General features: G+C 31.1%; 1 protein-coding gene and 1 long non-coding RNA gene across 2 annotated transcripts in view; one reads left to right on the top strand and one right to left on the bottom strand.

Moving 5' to 3' along the window:
- The window catches only part of LOC135193309 (uncharacterized), a 183,040-nt gene that overhangs the window by 74,061 nt on the left and 86,054 nt on the right, over nucleotides 1-22,925 (top strand). The gene's annotated exons all lie outside the window — the stretch shown is intronic.
- On the bottom strand, nucleotides 17,968-21,295 carry LOC113399777 (larval cuticle protein LCP-22-like). Its single transcript, XM_026639013.2, has 4 exons — nucleotides 21,117-21,295; nucleotides 20,799-20,887; nucleotides 19,844-20,104; nucleotides 17,968-18,618 (listed from the first exon to the last, which is right to left on the bottom strand). The coding sequence occupies exons 1-4, from the start codon at nucleotides 21,129-21,131 to the stop codon at nucleotides 18,396-18,398; spliced, it is 588 nt and encodes a 195-aa protein (XP_026494798.1). The 5' UTR covers nucleotides 21,132-21,295; the 3' UTR covers nucleotides 17,968-18,395.

Below are 22,925 nucleotides of genomic sequence, written 5' to 3'. Positions count from 1 at the left end.
TTAAGGAAGCGCCAATAGCGCAATGGTTTACGGGCCGCCTAGCGATGTAAAAAGTCGCAGGATCGATCCTGACCATTTGGCTATTGTCGTCCCCACTTCTAACACAAATGATAAACATAAAAGGAGAGGTTAATAGGAATATTAGTAATTCAAAATCAAATCTTTATTAAACATAAAGGCATTAGTCATTACACTTTCTCATTGATTGTCAAAAATCTCATACCAATTTCCAAGACACAAACGAGACGAGACGAAACAAAAATTGGTGATGAAACTTTATGAGTAGCGAACGTTTAATTTATTATCTTTTTGTATTATATATTTATGTACTGTTTTGTAGTTTTGCAGTGTATCCTATAGTCTTCGTGCAAACTAACTATATACTCGTATCATGTTGCGGTGGACGACAGATATGCGTCGTTGATATATCGTTGGAAACTGAGGTTAGTAGGCAACAAATGCTTCTAATATTTTTTAAGGATTAATCATCGCTATAACTGCAAACACAACGTAGGGTCCTAACCACTAGACGATCACGGCCGGATCACGGATATGTTATTTATGTTTTATAACTGCAAACTAGAAAATTCGCGTTGGGTGGTGAATTCCCTTTCTAAATAACAGCCGCCGGAGGCAGTCGTATTAGCTATTTGTAATAACAAGCGATTGTGCAGAGGTAGAAATGTCCAGCTGTTCTGAAAAGAAGAATCTGAGTCTTCTAGGTTAGGAGGCAAAAGCAATTACGAATAAAAATAATCCTCGGAATGCTATTGAGGTAAAATACTTTAAAGTTACTATTCCGTATGTCCTGGGTAAGATTGCATTTTATGACTCATACTATTTATCTTCCACCTGGGCATTGATTGCCCAGTGGTTAGAACAGATTTATCTTATTAGGATTGCGGGTTCAAACCCGAGTAAGTTTTCATGTGCTTAATTTTTGTTTATATGTCTTTGTCTTTAATCCTCTAACCCGTATTGGAGTGTGATAAAATAAGCTCCGAACTACGTCCAGCAACAGGACTTATAGCGGCTGTTCCTTAAATTACATCTTCCGCGGTCTTGAAGGAAAAATAATTAGACATATAAAATCTTATAAGATTAATATTTGATTTGATTGGCAACAATATTATTTCTGATGATTAGATTTTTTATTCCATCGGACCAATAAGAAAACACCTTACGAAGAAAAACTAAAAGTGCACACACTGCTCGGGTTAGTTTTGCTAGAAATGAAAGTATCTTATATTTAATGTTACTTGAAGGAATCTTCAAATCTCGACACGAGGATGTTGAAAGTTTGAGCGCTGCAGACGTCTCTTAGATATTTTTTATTTCACAATCTTGAACAAAGCTCTTTAACCAAATTTTATATTTAATCTGTAAATAAAAAATAAAAATAAAAAACACAAGAGGAAGGTATTCGAAGAAAATTATTTTGATATATTTTTTTTTTACCGATAGGTACCTGGTATGATACCTATTATACTCGTAGCACAAGTAAGGAAACATTTTTTCTATAAATCATAATTATTATTTATTACATATTTAAACGCGTCCTTTCAAAATTAGCTTGTAACTGTTATGTGCTGTTATTTTGTGGTCTCAGTAGGTTAATGTTTTATAAAATTATAGTACAAGAGTTAACCACATGTCGTTACCAACAGAGAAGCTGCTATAACTCGATGCCATTTCCAGGGATCCTTTTTACTTAGGTGTTAAGCGTTTACTGGTTCCGCAAAAGCGCCAACAGTTTGCTTAATATGTTGCAGACAATATCCAATTGAAATGGGTTGCCGTTAAAAGTATTTATAAGAAGTATAAAGGACGATTTTAACCAAAACTAACACAGAACATTAGTAATCGAAATAATTGAGTGGAAAGGATATTTCATAGCTGAAGTTTCAAATCCGGATCAATGTTAGTTTCAAAAAGTATATGCTTGAAAACATATATAATTACTTAATCAAGATCAAATAGGGATGAATGTTTATTATTATCATATAAAGTGAATTTTCTGAAATAACATACATACAGTAACATACATAACATAAACAGCCTGTCAATTTCCCACTGCTGGGCTAAGGCCTCCTCTCCCTTTTGAGGAGAAGGTATGGAGCATATTCCACCACGCTGCTCCAATGCGGGTTGGTGGAATACACATGTGGCAGAATTTCGTTGAAATTAGACACATGCAGGTTTCCTCACGATGTTTTCCTTCACCGCCGAGCACGAGATGAATTATAAACACAAATTAAGCACATGAAAATTCAGTGGTGGCTGCCTGGGTTTGAACCCGAATTCATCGGTTAAGATGCACGCGTTCTAACCACTGGGCCATCTCGGCCATACAGTATTTAACCTTATTTTTACATACAAATCCTATGTGTAACATCGTTTTCCTGATTTTTTAATTAAATATGGTAATCAAACAAAATATAGGTATACAGTAATGACATAGTGTTAGTTTTACTCTGAATATGTCATTAATTATAACAAAATTAAACTGAATTCGTAATAGTCAGTACTAGTATTTTGTTGATATGCAAATCACACGAAACGAATGTATTTTGTAAAGACAATACAGCCTTTTAACTTCGTAGAACTAATATATTTGAAATTGACTTTTTAAATAATTTTCATTATCGCGTTATTTTTATGAATAATACGATTATATACAAAAATTACAATAAATTTATTACAATGTCACACACACAATCAGTTAAATAACTTCTACGCTATTTTTTGCAAGCAATTGTGAAACTTCTTAAAACTAAAATGTTTATGAAGATGTTAAAGATCTCTATAAAACATAAAAACATATTCACATTTTTTTTTGTTTAAATTAAATTATTATAAAAATAAATTTATTCATATATTTTTTTGTTAGCTTAAATAAATATTTATGTTACTTTTAAATATATGATAATGCAATATTGTTGTAAACGTAAAATGTAATGTAAAATATATATGTAAGTACGTGATTAGCTACAAAAGTAAAAAAAAAATAATGATAATTATCTATTCTTATTAAATAAAAAAGGTAACACGGGATATTTTTGTACCTAATATTATGTACCATATAACAATAAAAATATCGCAAGAACTGTGAATGCACGAACACATTTTTAAATGCAAGTGTAAGTAAAACTTGTTCCTAGCAGAACGGTGAACTTTATCTGAAGGAATAATACTTTGCTCTTTGTGAAGTGTTAGGCGTTCGCACCTGAAAATACTAACAGTAAACTAGACGGTTTAAGGCTGAAATTTATATGAAAACTTTTACCAAAATAATTAGTTTTTGTTATTTTAAGATAAACGTATTTCAAAATAATAATTATATTACAATCCTACGTTACAGCTTAATTATATTTTTAAGTCAATATACAATTCTTTGTTTATTTCTGAATAATTATTTTTACTGTTTTTGGCCACTGAATCAGGCCACCTGATTTTAAGTGATCAGCATCGCCCATAGACAATGGCGTTGTATAAAATATTAACTGCGATGGTATTTCCTTTGTGCCTGTACTTACACTGGCTCATTTAACTTTAAAACCAGAACACTATAATACTAAACATTGCTGTTTTGCGTTAGAATATCAGATGAGTGGGTGGCACCCCGTAATTTGAAGCGCTTGTATAAAGCGTTACACGAAGTAAATTATATTGTATAAAATATATTATATATATTTTTATAAAGAAATTTAATTGAATGTTTTATTTTATTATATAATATGTATTGGCGCCCCTTTTTTATTTTGAGGCAATAGTTTGACCTCTGCAACTGTAATGTAATTATACTCGAAGGCGTTGCTATTGATAATAATCGTAGTCAATTTGGAGATTTTAATAGTAACATAGAATTTTCTTTGTCCGTTAGTGCATGAATATAACATAAATATAATATAACTATTCTATTTTTAGAAATATATAAAAACGTTTTAATAGATTGACAATATTGACCAAAACGACCTAAAGTAAAAATATATTTACAAAAAATTGTGTATATGTTCTTATGTAATTAAATATCGTAATAATTTTAAAGAAGTGTTCGAAATGTAATAATATGCAAATAAAATTAATTTTAGAATATTCTTAAGAATATATATATATCTATATTTAACGTGAAGTGGTTTAAGAAGATCGCTATCGCGTCCACCAGAACTCACTTTTAATTGCATTTTGAATACCTTAAATGATTTTGTGGCACAGTAAAATACTAAATGAGAATTTTGAGTTTTTATATAAGGTTTTTTAGGAAATCATATCAAATTAAGATAGTTTTACACGGTAAAAAAGATAGCAAACTTTTATAAAAAATCACTAGTTTTTCAGTCTATTACTAAGTTACTTTTTATTGTTTTAGTATAAGATATAATATAATATTTAATGTTTATTTAATCAAATGTTTTAGAAATCAGCTTTACTTGCTTACAAAAAACAAATATAAAAACTTATAATATGCAATCAAATTGAGAAATTCCTGAGGTTCCATATTGGCGGGGACTCCTTGTCAACGACGGACTTCACCTTAACATATGACTAGGCTGTCATACATATAATATTTGCTACAATTTATTTAGTTACTACATAAATAAAAATAAAAAAAATAGAATTTTTTGGAAGAAAAATATTACAATACAGCTTTAATTAAATAATGATTTTTTCTCGTAAAGATTGTACCAAAAAATATATCTGGAATATAAAATATACCCAAAAATAATTTATATAGAATATCAATCGCTGTGACCCACGGGGGTGGAGCGTTTAAAGCGGATGAAAGTTGTACTGTACAAAAATTATAAATGTGAAAGTAACTGTCTATCTGTCTCTTTGTTACGCTTACTAACTTATCACTTCTCATTGTTACGAGGTAATCTTAAACTCCAAGTACAGCTACTTTTTTCGATTTTTGTGTGGTTACATTGGGGATTAAAGGTTGGAAACAAGTTGTTTAGAAGCATACGTTCTGACCCGCGGGTTCAGCTAATATTTTATAAAAATATACCCGTTGGTAGGATTTCGGCTGTTTGTCTACCATTTCCACACCAGTTATTTCTCCACGAAACAGCAAAATCTCATATTGTAATCAAACTTATTATTGTGAATGGATCTGAGTTATTACAAGTTAAAGTGACATTGTATCTTAGAACCCATAGTTGGCAGAACATTGACGGTCTAAGGACTGGAGCGTATTTCTTACAGAGTCCATTTTATGCGTCTGTCTGAAAAAGATAAAAAAAAAATACAATCAATTTTGAACTTAGCTGTACCTATTATATGAGTATTGATGAAAGATTGTGTAAGTACAGTGACAGACACATTTGAATATATTAAGGTGTTAAGATGCTGTAGGAATATAGTATATATAGTAGCATATGCCGTTTTATAGCAAGGCCCCTGCGGCGTCGACGTGTGACATTGGCTGCTTGTCTCCGATGTTGCTCCTGCAGTTTTCGTTATTTCCCCACAGTCGTTTGTCATTTTCTTACCCCGCCCTCTCATATAAATACAAACAGTCGAGGCGGAAGCCGTGAAATTTAGAAATTCCTTTGTGTCGACGCGTCAGCACCACTTTGCTTTTATGCCTTTAGATCTACAAATTTTCAGATTTATTCTTTGAATAAATTTTGCGGTAGACGCTTGTCAGCTTTGAAATTCAATTGGTTCGGGGTCGACACATTGCTGACGAGTTCCTTTCTACTTTTTTTATTAAGATTTTTCCAGTTTTTGTCTATGAAAAAGCCTTTGAATAACCCCGATTTCTATTTACAACGACGACCCTTCCAAATCCACTTTTCCCACAGCGATAATTGCATTTGTGCGTTGCGAAGCGTTGAAGTGTTTATAATTGTGTCTCAAGTAGATTTTTCTTTGTAACAATATCAAATCGGCTATATTATACTCAGATTATACTTATAACAATTATAGATTTTTATCAACAACCTAAATTTATTCATGTGTGCGCGGAAATATTTGCGTGTGCATACGTTTGTATGTGTGTGTATAGTGTACCGAATATTCAGAATTTAAAATTAAATAACCCGGAACTAAAAATAGTTTCGATTACGTGTTAATTTTAATTTAATAAAAGTATGTATTTGTTTTACGTATTAAGAATTTAGCGTAAAATCAGTTAGCACGATCTCATTGTAAAAATGAACGAAAAATAGTTCGATATAAACATAATTGGCTATCGAAATGTTTTATGGTAATTATATTACTTTTGATCACGACTAGCGATGATAAATTCTGATGTCCAAAATTATTTAATGTCTTGCCTCTTGTTTTTGCCATGGTGGTTTTGGTCAAGATACCAAAAATGTTAAGCGCCTACATTCTGTCCGATCCGTGATCTACGATTTACTGCAGGATTCACGGTATTGTAATACAAATGGAAGAAAAAATATATTACGTCAATTATAAGTTATAAGAATTCTCAAGAGATTTAATATATTTGTTGCTTAGGTAGAAACATAGAAAAAAATTAATAGAAGAATTGACAAGTTCCGAAGAGTTTTCATGTGTTTAATTTGTGTTTATAATTCACTTCGTATTCAGCTGTAAAGGAAAACATCGTGAACATTCGTTTGATCGAAGTATGCCATATGTGTATTCAATACCACTGGTTATGTTACTGTTATTTACTAATTAGTTATAATCAATACGAATACAATAGTATAAAACTTACATATTCAAATAACTTCTAAGATACAAGCCAATTTTGTATGAATGATCCATCACTAGAATATCTACAGAACGGTCCGTGACATTTATGTGTAATAAATAGGATTAAAAAAATATAACAATGATATTAAATTCGTCACATGATATTAATATCAAAATAAATATGATATTAATAATTTTAAGGAATATCTGTAAATGAATGTGAGAAAAAACATAAGCGTTAAATAACATAAGCTTCAAGTTGTGTCAGTAAATACGAACGGACGGATCGCTTACTTCGATATCGACATACAAAGTTTATTTATACTAATTAAAATAATATTAAAAAATGATTTCAACAATAATAAATTAAATTATTCAGACAAAAGGAATCGTTCGTTCACGTTTAATTTAATTATTTGAAAAATAAAAGAACTTAGAAAGCTAATTAATTAATTTATTAATTCTTTGAACTTTTTATACTTACTTAAACACGTCTGTTTAATATTTCAATTAATTTAACGATTACTATTCACAACTAGTAACTCGGCCCAGCTTCGTACGGGTAGAATGAACTTATATAAAATCTTACATGATTTTATCATATATGCATAACATTACTGGTATACGTGGAGAACTTTAACTATCCACGTCCTATTTTGGATAATTTACACAACTTAATATGTTGTAGACTTAAATCTTCCTCATGAATCAATCTGTACGCTGGTAAAAACTAAATAATTCGTTTGACAGTTTTTGAGCTTCTCGCGTTCAGATAGACAAAAAGACACGACGTGAATTAGTTTCATAATAAGTAGACATGTGAGAAGTAGATATGTGAGAAGTAGATATGTGATTTAATATATTGATCTGATATACTGATTTGGTTATGTTGTGTTTATTAAAATTTCTAATACCATTTATAATACTAGCAGCTACACGATGCACGGGTAAGATTCAGACTGAAGTCAGAATTTTTAATAATCGTAACTTATATTATTAATGAATAAGTGTCTTTGGTTGTTTCATTGTTTGTTTATTACGCTTTCTAGGGTTCACTTCTAAATCGATTTTGTATATGCGTTATCAGAAAGGGACACGGGTAATGTTCCGAGGAATTGTTTGGATTAATCCTGGCTGCTGAATTTCACATTCGGACATCTCGTCAAAATTCTAAGTTTCACCCGCACCACTTGGATGTCCGAAAATCCACAACTGCGCGTTTTTTAAGACATTTTCTGCCTCGCACAACCACTCGGTGAAACCAGCTTTCGCCGGCGGCTTTTCCGAAACAATACGACTTGGGAACCTTCAAGAAAAGAGCGTACTTCCTTAAAGGCTGGCATCTGCAAGCCCCCTCGTGTTGCAGATGTCCATGGGCGGTGGTAGTCACTTTCCATCACGTGAGCCTCCTGCTCGTTTGTCACCTATCACATAAAAAAAACCTAACCGTTGATAGCTTCACATTTAACTTTACACTTTAACATGACCATTCGAAAGTACTTTTATGAGCTTACTTGAATAAAGAATATTTCAAATTTGATTTCGATTTTGACAAGAGGTACTTAAAACCTACTCACACTCTCACTCTCACACGCAACCGAAGCCGCGAAACTAGAAAGATAATATGGACGATTTATTTTGACTATTTTAACATAAAATATATATCAAGATAGCAAAGCCCATCTAGGGCGGAAACGGGAGACATGATTCAATCAGAGGCAATTCGTTCTTTTGTATGTACAAACCGCTCCCGGAAACTGGAACCCAACTCTTGAAATGATCAAAGACTACAAAATTATTTAAGTTCTTATTAATAGCGAATTGATTTGACTCTATACGTTATTTAATAAAACGGATATTATATTAAATCTTTAATGTTACAAATCGCGACTCCAATTCTGAATGGAAATGTTTTATATTTAAATAAATTGAAAAATGTTTTGCGAGCAATAGGAATATGATTGTTTATTTTTTTAAGTATATAGGTCGGTTCATAAGTTGCAAAAAATATTTTATATTTGAGGATCGATTATAGAATAGTTACACGAATCCATAGGTCTAAGTAGTCGAGCAGTAATCGTATGGGAAATAAAGTGGATTTGTTTAATTTAATATAATGATGGATTCTTTCGCATTATCGTCTATTTTTGACTTTGACTTGACTTAACTGGGGGGCCCCTTGAATCCACGGGGCCCTGAGCTGAAGCCCAAAAAGCCATACGGTAGATCCGGCCCTGGTAATAATAAGAGTTAAACAATCTTCTTCCTCAACAACTGTTGTTAATAACTGATCATGTTTTTAAATTTTATATTCAATACAGCCAAATCCACGGGGCTCAGCTAGCCGTAAAATAAAAGTCGTCAGTGTCTCGTCAAACAATTTAATTAGTTCGAAAACAAACGTTGGCAACTTAGCAAATACTTCAGCTCCCGTCATCTTGTTAGAGTAACTGTAATTCGTCAGTTTCTTCGTTTTCTTTTTAATTAATTTTGACAAATTACCCTACCTTCTCAGTTTCTTTTTAGCTTTCGTTTAATTAAATACTGAAGTGACACTTACCTAACAGGCGTGTCCGAGAGAAGTGCTTTCTTGACTGGGTTTTGTGTCTATTAATTATCTTTCAGTGCAGCAATAAATATTTAAATGAGAGTATTTTATATCTGGCCTAGAGAATTCTTAGTGAATGCCGGGTCAAGTGGACTCGGAGTAGTTTTTCTATTACGTATAACAATTCATTTTTATTTACGGGATATTTCATTTAAATTTACTTATATTTTATAAAATCTTAAAATAAAAGTTTTCAATATTAACTGCCTGTGAATTTCCCACTGCTGGGCTAAGGCCTCCTTTCCCTTTGAGGAGAAGGTTTGGAGCACATTCCACCTCGCTGCTATGATGCGGTTCGGTGGCAGAATTTCGTTGGAATTAGACACATACAGATTTCCTCACGATGTTTTCCTTCACCGCCGAGTAAGAGATGAATTATAAACACAAATTAAGCATATGAGAATTTAGTGGTGCTTGCCTGGACCTAAACCCGCAATCATCGGTTAAGATGCACGCGTTCTAACCACTGGGCCACCTCGGTTCTCAAAAATCAAAGTTTATACAATATATAAGTGCTATTTACAATAATACACATTACCCTTCCGAGCAAACCCGACATCTGTCTTTCAATTTTCCCCTACATAAACAAAACTAAACGCAATTTTCATGTTCGAGTCAATAGCTTAGAATAATAACTGATAAGTAACATTCAAGTAATGTGCATAATAGTCCCCTTTCTTATTTATAGCAACCATTGCGTCTTTTGTCATTTTTATCTCGATTTGATTCACTAACATATTTCCCGAACCTCATGTCTGAAACTACATCGACAGGTGGTCCGATAATTGGATACGTTCCAGTTGAAATCATTGCTAAAGTTTAAACTTTCTATCAATGAAAACTCGAACTCATTTTAAAACTCGAATTCACCTGTTAGCTAACAGTGTTTCAGTGTTGCAAACTTTCGTATCTATTTATATATTTAATTCAGAAAACAGTGGTTATGCTAAAAAATATGGGCAATTCCGAGGAGCTCCGTTTTATTGCTAACTGTAATACTTCACGTACCATTAAATTTTCCTGTTTGCATTTTTTAGCATACGTTACCCTCAAGACGGGAGTTAGATCAGCTTTACGATTGTAGTTTTTGGGGGAGCGGTTTCCTCCACGATACTTATCCAAATCAGAGTGATGTGAATTTGCCTCGTTTAAATATAGCGTATTTAAGTGAAAATCGCAGCGATACTTTGCACTTTACCTCCTGATTGTGTAATAATACTACTTAAATAAAAACTTAATTTACTTTTTATTATATTTATTAGTGATATGACTCGACTTTCGGTTATAGAATTCGGGAATAATAGCTTTCTCTCAGTGAGAACATCTTTAGAAATGAGATTACAAAAAAAAAAAATACCTCTTTATAATATTAATATAGATTGCATACTGTTTCTAAAAAAGAGAAACAGATAAACTATAATGTACCCAAAAGCGGCCTTATCACTAGTAGTCATCTCTTTCAGACAACCTTTAAAGGTTTAGAAGAGAGACTATGTCAAGTATAGTGTTGTGAGTACAGTTAACCCATATAAGATAATCATCTCATAACATTTACTTTTCACACTCGTTATGGAGACGATATATAAATCAGAACATTAGATTATTATTATAATTATTAAACTATATTCACATAAGATTTAAATACATTCAGGGTTACTAATATACTTAGAAAAAAAAAATAGCTACTCTGCAAATCATGACCGTGTGCAATGGTGGCAAGAATTCTAGTGTTTTCCGTTGAATCGCAATTCGGATATTCAAGGCGAAAAATGAACTAGCCCTTATTCTCTTCGTTTATTCTATAACACTGCTATTTAGGTGTAAACGTAGCATTATATAATAATCATGATATAACAGGGATGTTGAAAACTCCTAGTGATTTTGAATTTTATAGATGCTTTAATTTTACTGGTATATAATATATCCCCAGAATTGCAAATACCGTTTGATTGTAATCTATAGTGAGTAAATACCTACGATATAAATTAAAAAAAAACAAACATGATGTAACTAATAAAATTACACCTTGTAAATTATTTCGATTTAACAATACGATACGCAAGAATATGTTATTTCTCAATTTGGTTACCAGGAAAAAAGGACAAAACGTTTTGTTTAATATTTTCGTCCGAGAGTGTCACTCATGTGACCAAAAATGATAAAATTAATGCATAACACGAGCACTGATTCATAGCGAGTGCGTATTATATAAAAATATACATATTATTTTCGAACTAAAGTAAAACAACGTGTAGGCTGAATCCTCGTGAACTTCCATATACGCTTAAGTCGAGGAACATGTACCTAATAACTTATTATTCTTGCTTTACACTTGAAGGTTAATTTTTGATATATTTGATTGTTTGCAAGCAATTTCTTAAAGCTATTCATTTCATTTTATATATATATATATATATTAATTTTTTCTGCGATGACTGAATGGAATACGCAACTTAACCGAAGATTGCGGGTTCAAAATTGAGCAATAACCAAAGTGCAAATTTGTACATCTAACACTTATGAAACCCTTAGAGAATCACTTCTGTATCTGTCGCAGATTATTTGCCCAGAGTCTATTAGAAGAAAAAAGTAAAAATTAAATATTATATAACCTATTTATGGAATTAGAGAAAGCGTTATAAAATTATAATATTTGATTTGATAGGTTCAATTTTGAAGGGCACTTAAAAACGATTGTATTTTCTGGAATAAATATATATCTTTTTAAATTATATAATATAAAATTTACAAAATTTGAGCATAATTTGCATTGTCTTTAAACTTCCTTAGCTAAAAGCTATAATATATAATAAAATAAATAGAATTCTGAGCATAAATTGGTGTTTTTCCACAAATTAAAATTAAATTTTACATTTTTAATTTAATAATTATTTTATAATTGACTTATTACTATTATATAATTAGAAGAAATATTATAAACACCTAATAATTATAATATTTTGACTACTAAATAAATAAAAACAGAAGGTGTTATTCAGCCTATTCTAATTTTCCCTATGAGTATAATTTATATTTTGTAATTGTATTTAAGAATAGGTAACATTGTTTTTATTTTAATTGTTATCTTAGATTTCAAACAATGTGGCACACTGACTCGAATAAGTTTCAAACGGATATTTTTTTACTGGCAAAAGGTCATTTTGAAAGCTGATAATAGCAATGAGTCGAGAAATTTTAAGTCTTAAAAGTCAAAGTCCCACTATAAAAGTGTCAAAGTAAAATTTAAGATCTAGCGAATGTTACTGAGAACTATAGCGCGAATTGAATGGTCTTGATAGAAATTGTTTAAAGCTTCGAAAAAATTGTTTCGTTTTAATTTTTTTCTTTTTACAAAAACGATGCATTTTTAATAATTTGTTTCTATTACTCAGTACATTACTATACAGTAATTAATCAGTATAATATAGACGAAAAAAAGCATAGCGTTATTGCTTTTTAACTTTCAGGAAGGCCTTCAAAATATTATATAAATAAAAAAACTGTTTATGATATATTTTTATCCTTGAAATGTTGCAAAAAAAGTAACTACTGAGTTTTATTCTAATTCTTATCGGTAGAATCTACATTCCGAGCAGGCAGTAACTTTACATTTAATATAATTCAATAAAATGACGAATCAAAACTCCTCGTAAAACCATATAACCATTATATAAAGTATAGTTTATTTTTAATTATTTCCAAAATAATTTATCTTAATTATCCTTAGATTTTCATCAATCCAAATTCCAGAAATATATAGAAATACATCCTCGTTCTTGAAATATTGACAACCGACTTACAGTGATACGCCATTTTGATACGTGTATCTTATAAATATTATAAGTATTATATTTAATGTCGTATATCATATTCTGATATTTTACGCTCGTGTTCTGCGGTGAAATTACATTTTCTTGTTTCAGAATAGCCTACCTATATTCATTACTAGCGCACCCCTAATTCTTCAATCCATTCGACCTCAGCAGATGGCTCAACAGAGTATTCCCCGTTAGAAAAAGACATGTAGTTTATTCCACGACGATGAGGTATCATTTGTATACAATTTACTTTTTCTTTTCAATTAAATTTAACAATTACTAGTTAACACCTCAATGAACTACTAGGATTCTATTTTTATTTTATATTTTATAGGTTAACGGACGAATGGGCCACCTGTTGTTAAGTGGTAATTACTGCCCATAGACAAAGGCGCTGTAAAAAACATGAGCCATTCCTTACACCATCAATGCGGAAATGAGATGTTCCATCCCTTGTGTCTGTATTTACAATGGATAACCTTCAAACCTGAATACAGTAATACTAAGTATTACTGTTTGCGGGTAGAATAGTTGATAAGTGGGTAGTCTACCCAGACAGACTTACAAAAAGCTCTGCCACCGTGTACAACAAGTTATTTAAAAAGACAGAGAAATTAGTGCTTAAATAATCACCCATTAAACAAATATTATAAGTAAGGCGGTTAATGTTTAACTTAAGGCAAAAACACTTGTTAAATACATTTATAGATAAAAGCGTAGACATCTGAATTTCATATATATTCAAGTACAATGCATTTAAATTTAATACTATTGAAATCTAATAAATAATTATAAAACAATTTACATCAAAGTAGATACAACAGCTTTCAGTATTTGTATTATAAAAACAGAATAAGAACTTATTTACGCTACTGCAAATTGACCATTGAAAAACAATTCTTCCAATTCAACCACATTGAAATAACATAAAAGTTTGCCTGCGAGTCTGGACCGATTCCAAATAAGGTAACTGTCGCCGACATCCGCTGGGGGCAAGTATTCGCAAAACAAGTGTACCTTTGCATATATTATAGCTTTTAAATCAACGCAGTATGGTTCAAAATGGTTCGTTAGACGATGTCAAATATTAGGTGCGACCAACTGCTCGCTTCCGGAGTCACTGGTTACTCTTGAGTTTTATAGGTAATGGATTGAATTTGTAAGTGATTATTAGAAAGCTTTTTGAGGTATTGATGGCTTACAACGTACTATTCCCACTTAAATAGGTCGAGTTGTCAACGGTAGATAAATTCTTCGGGGCAGGGTGTTGATTTAATATTATATAATGGAAAAATATAAGTAGAAATACAAGTATGAATTGATTTTAAGCTCCTTGGTACATCTAAACAGTAACAACGCGGAAATATCAAAAATAATTAATAATTATTATTATAAGCTGTTTATTTTCAGAGAAGTGTTAACACGTGACTTGTCTTATTATTTCTATTTATACTGTATAAGTACTTGTGCCCTATCTGTATATCTGAACGTAATAAACACCTAAACTACCGATCGGATTCACATGATTTTCACCAATGAAGTGATTTGTTGGCTTTTCTGAAATTAGCTGAAATATAAGGTTGGTCGTAGAAGATGTTGGATAAAATAAATATGTATATTATAAACGTTTTATGTAGATCCTTTAAAGGTAACCGAGCCCCTGGGAGGGGGCTGTATTATGTCGGACTCTTAGCTACTAAAACCACTGTGTTGTCCGTGTTCGATACGAATCAGAGAGGCTGTGAGATTGTGTATATAACGCGTCCTGTGCTGTGCTCCGATCTTGGCTTGGCGGAGCTCTCTTCATGGGTTCCCCGTACTCTTCGCTATTGCGTGCGGCAACGCGAGGCTATTCTGGCTACCGTTCACCTGAAGACCGTCTAAAACAAGAACAAACATGTGGGGGCGTTACCTCACCCGTCTACGGCCCCAGGGCTATATCTTTTAAGCCCCGGGCGTTGGGACTGTGGGACGATGCCTTCGTCGTTTCCGCCGAGTGAGATCGGCGCGAAACCGGGCCTTATTCTAACTGTGCTGTTTGCAATAAAAAAGAGGAAATAAATCCAACAAAATTTCGTATTTTTAATATTATACTTCGGTTATTATGTTTACACATACTATACAAATGGAGTACAAAATCGGACTATGTAAGCAATAATCTGAAAAAAAATAAACAAATGAAAAATGTCAATGCATGATTATTTTTTTTATATTTACATAATTATATAATAATCAATACAAAATATAACAACCTATAAATAGCCCACTGCTGGGCCAACTCTCTCCTTTTGAGAGGAAAGGTTGGTGAACTCACGCGCCAAATTCTATCCGATAAATGCAGGTCTTACTTCTTGGTGCTTACGAATGCTTGATCCCACAATCTTCTGTTAAAATTAATAAGTTTTAACCACTAAGCTGTTGTATATACATACTTGTATGGTCGAGGTGAACTACTATAATGAGTTACGAAAACTTATTGTTCTTTAAGTAAAAATCTATGTTAACCTACCTACACATTATTTCATAATAATACAGATTTCAACAATAAATATTATTTATCTACAGTCTCAATCTCAATCAGTCAAAATCAACGCTATAAAATCACAATTTACACATAGTGATCGAACATTTTGTTTGAAACGTATTTGCATAACTTACCTTTAAATAATGTTATATATGAACCGACGCTATGGAATAGTATGTTAACTAAAGGTCACTAGTGTAGATCCGGGCGAGACCCTATGACTTTCAATTACTTTGTATTTTCGATGCGGCTCGCATTCGTGTTGAAGAAAGATATCAAAAAGCTGAAGTATGTATATCATCAAGTGCGTATCACCACGTGCAATGCTTTGCACCCGTGCGAAGCTGGGGCAGGTCGCTAATGTCTAACGTAATAATACAGTTTCCTTCGATTGATTGATGAATTGAAATCATTTTATTTATACCATTAAATATATATTATTTATTTAATTGAAATAACTCTCTTCCTTATAAAATTCCACTTGCACCCAATTCAACAGTATATCATCAAATATTGTAAAAACTACAATATACTGAACGCTTCAAATTAAATTGAAAAATGGAAAATGTTTTAAAGACAATATGAATTCATTTTAGGTTCCATATCACCCATGGATTTCGAGTTTTTATTTTACGCCCAGTGGCCGAAATTCGGTCATAGTTACTATTGAAAATTTGAAAAAACATATGACTATGAAATACGTGAATATGGATGACTCGAACAAATATTTTTCTACTGTTACTTTCAATTTTTTTTTATTGTTACCTACCCAAAAGAAAGGACAAACAGATGAGAAAATGGAAGGGCACTGTTTTATCGTTACCTATTTACAAATATAAATGATTATTTATAGTGATAGTAGTCATAGCTATATATATAAAAAGGTTTCACTCGTTGGAAAAACCCTACAAAAGAAACGATTAAGTTGAAAAAGTTAGCAATATAACTACCAAAAGAAATACATACGTGATGGAGGAAAAAGTATTATCCAAAAAGTTTCTAGCATCGAACTGGCCGAATAAAAAAAAAAACAGTATCGAAAATTATGTAGTTTCGCTCTTTATTCTTTTCCGTTTAACCGCATCACGTTTCCACAGAAGGTTCTTTTTGGAAAGTTGGTCTGGGGCCAATTAAGCCAACAGGCGCCGACGTCCGCCCTTCTTCCTGCCGTTCGCAACCGCTAAATCGTTTTCTGCCAAGCTTTGTGCAGCTAAGCTAGTTATCGCGCCTCATCTTCTAACAATTTATCGATGTAGGTTATAAGCTTGTAATGCCCTTTAAAATTAATAATATTTTACGTAAATTTTTACTGCACGGATATTAGAATTTAATCGCTTGAACATGAGCACTTTTTTCCAGTTTTCGCGTGACTGATTTTATAGCATGAATTGGTTGCTTTTTTTATTGGTTTAATAACAAAATAAAAACAATTTTATTTTTTAAAGAAAATTATATTTGATAAATAAGTTATTTATATATGTTCTGTTCCAATTAAAACTTGTTAGCATATTGACGTACAGGCTTTCATGAAAATGATTGTCGGGTCGATGTACCAATAATTCGCAGTTACGTTTGTCATCAAACTCCTTAATTTACGTACGATTCCCGTTAGTGTCGTTAAAAACAATGGAACTACAGCGTAATATTAGTAATGAGTTAGACCTATTTGGCAGCGGGATGTATCGTAACGGTCATAAGTTATTTGGGTGAAGATATAAACGAATAAGAGAAAAGTCACTACGCAGTGCAGCACACGGGTGGGATCGCATTGCGTCGGGCAAAGCGGCGCCAGCTACTTGGCAGTGCTCTCGGTCAACGTCCCCTGCCTCCATAAAAGCCTCCTCAAGCTTGCGCCAAAACAATTTCACCAAATTTCTTGCCAGTGACCTAACACGCATGACTTTACGACTTCCTTTACTCTCCGCTTGACACTTGTTTATTTTCAACAGATCTCGTGATATTTTGTTTGAAATCAAAGGATTCTCGACATTTTAAGGATTTGATCAGATCAAAGTTGAGACCAAAAGGTCATTACACTCAATTGATGCAAATATCTTTATCTCAATTATGCTACTGTTATTTATAAAAAGAAAATTAAAAATATGTTTTATGTTAATATTAACAATAATTGATATATTTTATATATGTAACTATAAAATATATCATTATATTATTTTAACTTATCTTTTACTAGTAAATAATTAATTTTATAAAAATAATCTTTAAATAAGTTCAAATATTAAGATACGTTCCCGAGTAGAAGTATATAGTTCTTGATTACTTTCCATCGTCTCTTTTAATCTCGAACCGAATAATTATGTTTATTAAATAAAAAAGAAAAAGCGTTTGAAGAAATATCAATTTATTATCACAATTCATAAATAAGTATCTAAAGATTCGTCTAAGCACTTACATCTAAAATATAAATTAAGATATTATTCTAAACAGACAAATTATTCCTCTTGATGGGGAATATACTGTCTTCATTTCAAATTTTTTTTTTACAAGTATTCGCAATCAAATACGTTCGTAAATACACCGTAGCATTGTTTCGTAAAAAGGTTAATTTACCGGAAGCATTTTTCAAAATTATTTGGGCGAATCCATATTGAAATGTCATATTCGTGACAATATATTATTCGTGACTTATGCATTAAATAATTCAATGCATAATTTTATTCGATTATGTATCGTCTACTTATTTGAAAATACTGATTTGTATGAGGAAATTGGTAGGAAATATGTCGCTTTGGCCCCTTTACGGGTTATATTTCTAGTTGACCTTTTCTAGCACCCATTTTCCGGAGTAAGGGGTCTCTAGCCTCTTCAGTTTTGGACGGAAACCGTTTTCGTCAGCAGTGTAGTCTACTCTGTACATGAATCCATCAGGACCGATGTATTCGTAGAATCCCTTTGATGCAATTCCCTCGTCGACGGTGTTTGGGTTCTTCAATACGGCGTTCTCTTTGGCACGAATTTTGTTTTCAGTTTCGAAACTAAAATAAAATAACAATATTATATTTCATATTAAAAGTATTCACAAATTGATGATTTTTTAAAATTAAATACTAAAAAAAATATAACGTTAAATTTTATAAATTTTACTATAGGGAGTCGGACGTACAATTGTTTCTACAGCCGATAGTAAGTGACTCCCTTCGCTCATTGGCAATCACTATGAGAATCATAAAATACTTCTTATACTATATTCATAGCATTCGTGTGCCTATAACTACACTGAACATTGTAATGAAACAATAGCAATTCGAATTATGGTCACTCGTAGCGAAAATAATTAGTAAGTTGGTACCCACCCAGGTGGGCAAAACTGATATGCAATATCGTTTGATACTTTATTTGCTAATAACAGTATGTGTGTCGTATTTGAATATAAATAGCTTGAACTCTGACCGAAACGTATCACTGTGTAACCGTTAAAATTTTATCGTGGTCAAGGTTGTTTAATTGATTCACATCGTAACAAAACGAGTGACTAATAGATGAAAAAAGTTTTTATATGTTTATAGCATTGTTGAACGAAACAGGTGTTAAATATAAAAAATATCGATTTAATAGGAGACAATTTGACGTAGTTCTCGGAGGAAGTTTGCTAATTCGCGTCCTTGGGAACAGCTCTTAATATTTTTAACAGCTCCTGGTCAACAACATAGATAATATATTCTTATGACTTAAAATTCCAAGCTGTTGAATTAGCATAGCTGTTCATCGTATATATCTTATATGCATATTTGAATGATATGTCTGACATCTAGTTATACAAGGTCGATATTGTTTAGGCGATGTGATATCTATAAATTTAAAAGTTTTACATACTTTTTTATGTTAATGTTATATTACAACGGAAATCGATTTTCGTCATATTATAAATAAATTTACGACCAAGATTATATGTGGAATATTCTTGTCTTGAGCATTTTTTTTTTTAATGAAAAGACCTAATAGATACATCGTATCACCCATTTTTTTTTTTAATATCCTATCTTTAGTATTAAAAGTTTATTTATATAACACTAATTTTGTTACTGTTTTATTTGCCTTAAATTTGTTTGTGATCAGAACTCGCTTATATTGATTAGCATTTATAGGTACTAATTCGATCGTTGTAGTAGGAACTTCAAATCTAAGCTTTTTAAACTAACACGCCCTAACAACTCTTTTGACCAGTAACGTCTGTGTCAGTGATTTTAAGCAGATACTTACACAAAATCGTATTTGTCCTCATCGTAGTTATGTTTCTGTTTAATGATCTTGATTCCATTGTTTTTGTAATAACCGTCTTTATAAAACGGGTTATATTCCTCTGGTGCCTTTAAGACTAACTTGTAGACGTCCTGAGAAGCAGCCTCCACGTAGGGCTCGTAATCGTGGGAATACGGTCCATAGCCTCCATCGTACGGGTTGTCTAAATGTATGTAGGGGTTTGGAATGTGTATGTATTTCCCTTCGTCTGTTGGCATATATCTGAAACAATGATATAATACTAATATTATAAATTTTTATCTTCGATTATATATTTTTACTGTCGACTTTTTTAACAGAAGTTTCAATAATGATATATAGCTCATGTAAATAGGTAAGAATTATGAATCAATCGGAGGTATTAAGTATCTTAATCTAGTGCAATTTCTATTAAAAACTTTATCGATTTTTAGCTTTAGTAAGTACTTTTAAACTACAGTATAAAGTTATATTGTTGCTTAAAAATCCGAGAATGCACGTTTTGCATTATATATATATATATAATGTTACCAGATTAATTATATGATAATTTGTCCGAATGACATTGGGGCTAAAAACGTAACAAAAGAAGTTATATCTAGTTTTAAGAACATTTTGTGTTTTTTTTTTATTATTTATAATTTAATTTGTAAGCAATTATTTACTTGAACCCTATATTCGTATTGCTTTCAAGTTTTATACAGTATTTCTACTAAAGTAATGCTTCTTATTTTTAATTCTATCTAATTTATTTTTGTAATCTAATCTAACTTTTGATGAATGAAATTTCTGATACATTTTAATAATAAAATAAAATAATAATATATAATAACAAATAGGCATTTGTTATGTGCAAACGTGGAAGTTATAAAATTAAATGCACATATTAATTAATATTTAAAGGGCTTGTATTAGTAAACAAGTGACATTTACTTACTTGCCAGAGTCACCATATTTATAAGGATTCCATTTGCCGTTTTCAATAGGTGAAGCGGTTGCTGCGCACACGCAGAATGCAACAACGAACTGTAACCATAACATATACAATTTATTAGTTATTAAAGATATAGTAAACACTTCAAAAAATGACCTTATGTGATGGAAAATAATAGTTATATGTCAATAAATTTACTGTAGAGGATTATAATAGAAAATGTAGATAGTAATTTTAGAAAAAAAAAAACCAATTAAATTTTCAAAATAGGAATTAAAAATTAAAATATTTATACAGCCAAAAAAAATAAAAAATATATACCGCGAAAGAGTTCATCCTGTATGCACTAAGAGTTTCCAAAAAAAAATAAATAAACACTTTAACGTTACAGATCAATCACTGCACTGCAACCTTTGCGATCACTATGCGGAAGTCTATTCACGGTCAATCTAGTGTACACCTCCTTAGAGAATTTCAAAACACTGTGTTGATTTCGAAATCGACGCTTCGCTTTTATACATTGGCTACATCAGCTCATCTCTTCGCGGGAACCAGAACACACGCTCATTCTACATGTGTCATACACTTACGCACACATCGGCGGGCCTACGTATTTCTTTACCTCTGCATATCATTGTTGATCAAATTTACTTTATTGGGGTATTGGTGTCATATACTCTATGGATTCCATTCGAAGGTATTGTTGTGATTTTCTAATTGCGGAGGTGTAACTTCGAAAAAGAACCTGATCTCGTTTCTTTATTGCGTCATGATTATAACCTTTTTTTTTTTTTGTTGTTTGATTTGACTATGGTTTTGTATTTTTCACAGAAATCTAACTTAATACTAAATTTAAAACCAGTAAATTCAATTTAATGGCATATATTTATGAATGAGATTGAAGGACAGTTATACGAATATCGTTCGATTAATTAAAAAATATGTCTTTGTTAATGTTTCATTCATTCATAAAAAAAATATATATAAAATATATATATATATATATATATATATATATATATATTTATAAACCGTGATCGAATTTCCGGGTCACATTAATTGTATTATTTAAATCATTAATCAATATTATTCGTCTTTTTCCTAATTTTATACGTATTATTTATGGCGGTAAAATAGAACATTTTTTTTATAGGTAATAATTTACGACTCAGAATTATTACACGGTAATGATTTGAAATTGTTTTATTCGGTTGTTTTGCTGAAATTACTTCGAAAACATTCGATTATAACGCAACCACGAGTTTCCGTTACAAAGTCTAAGACAGGGAGAAATTTTATTTTATGAGACATTTCAAAAGTAATATAAATGACAAAAGGTGTGAGAAATCACAAGTTTTACAATGGCTTTATGAGAAGGATCATACGAGAATCGAATCTAGCGCGACCTTGTAGAATTTCACATTATTGATTATCCGGACTTAACATAAAGAGATAGGATATTTGATAGATCTCCTAATGGTCGGGTTTGCCCGCTAAGTTATTTGGCGCTTATGTTTATGAATTTCTTACAAACGATATTAAATTTCTAATGAAATTATATGATTAATATTTCATGAATATTTATTTATATTTTATAATATTTAAAGACCAGTCAAAATTCTAAATGCACCTCAGTTATTTTTAAATTAAATATTATTTATTTTTCATGAAAAATAAATTAATACCTTTACTGCGCTGTAAAATATATTTTGTGTGATAAGTTTCAAATAAATTTTATTACACTTCTAAATACTAGACCATATTGTTACTTCTACTAATATTTAATTATTACAGTCGTACGTTATCTATGTATAAATTTTATTTACATGTTACATTAAATGTGTGAGTGTTGTGTAATAGTTTGATGAAGAAACGATATTTTGTTCAATAAAAACTCTGTTGAACTTAGTATTATTGAAAAATCCCTATATTTTTAAATCAATGTAAATCACTTAAACGGTAAAATAATATTATTTATACCTACGTCATCGAATATTATATTGTTCAAAAGTTAAAGCTTGAAATTATTTATTATGTTTTTTTATTTTAAAATGTTTAGATTATTTTTTTTAAATTAACTTCAAAAATTCAATACAACCTTTATGGGGCAGGGTATTTTATAATAATAAT

The sequence above is a fragment of the Vanessa tameamea genome, chromosome 2 (assembly GCF_037043105.1).
Source record: "Vanessa tameamea isolate UH-Manoa-2023 chromosome 2, ilVanTame1 primary haplotype, whole genome shotgun sequence".
NCBI lineage: Eukaryota > Metazoa > Arthropoda > Insecta > Lepidoptera > Nymphalidae > Vanessa > Vanessa tameamea.
Note: the sequence above shows the minus strand (reverse complement) of the source record. Positions and strands in the feature narration are given on the sequence as shown.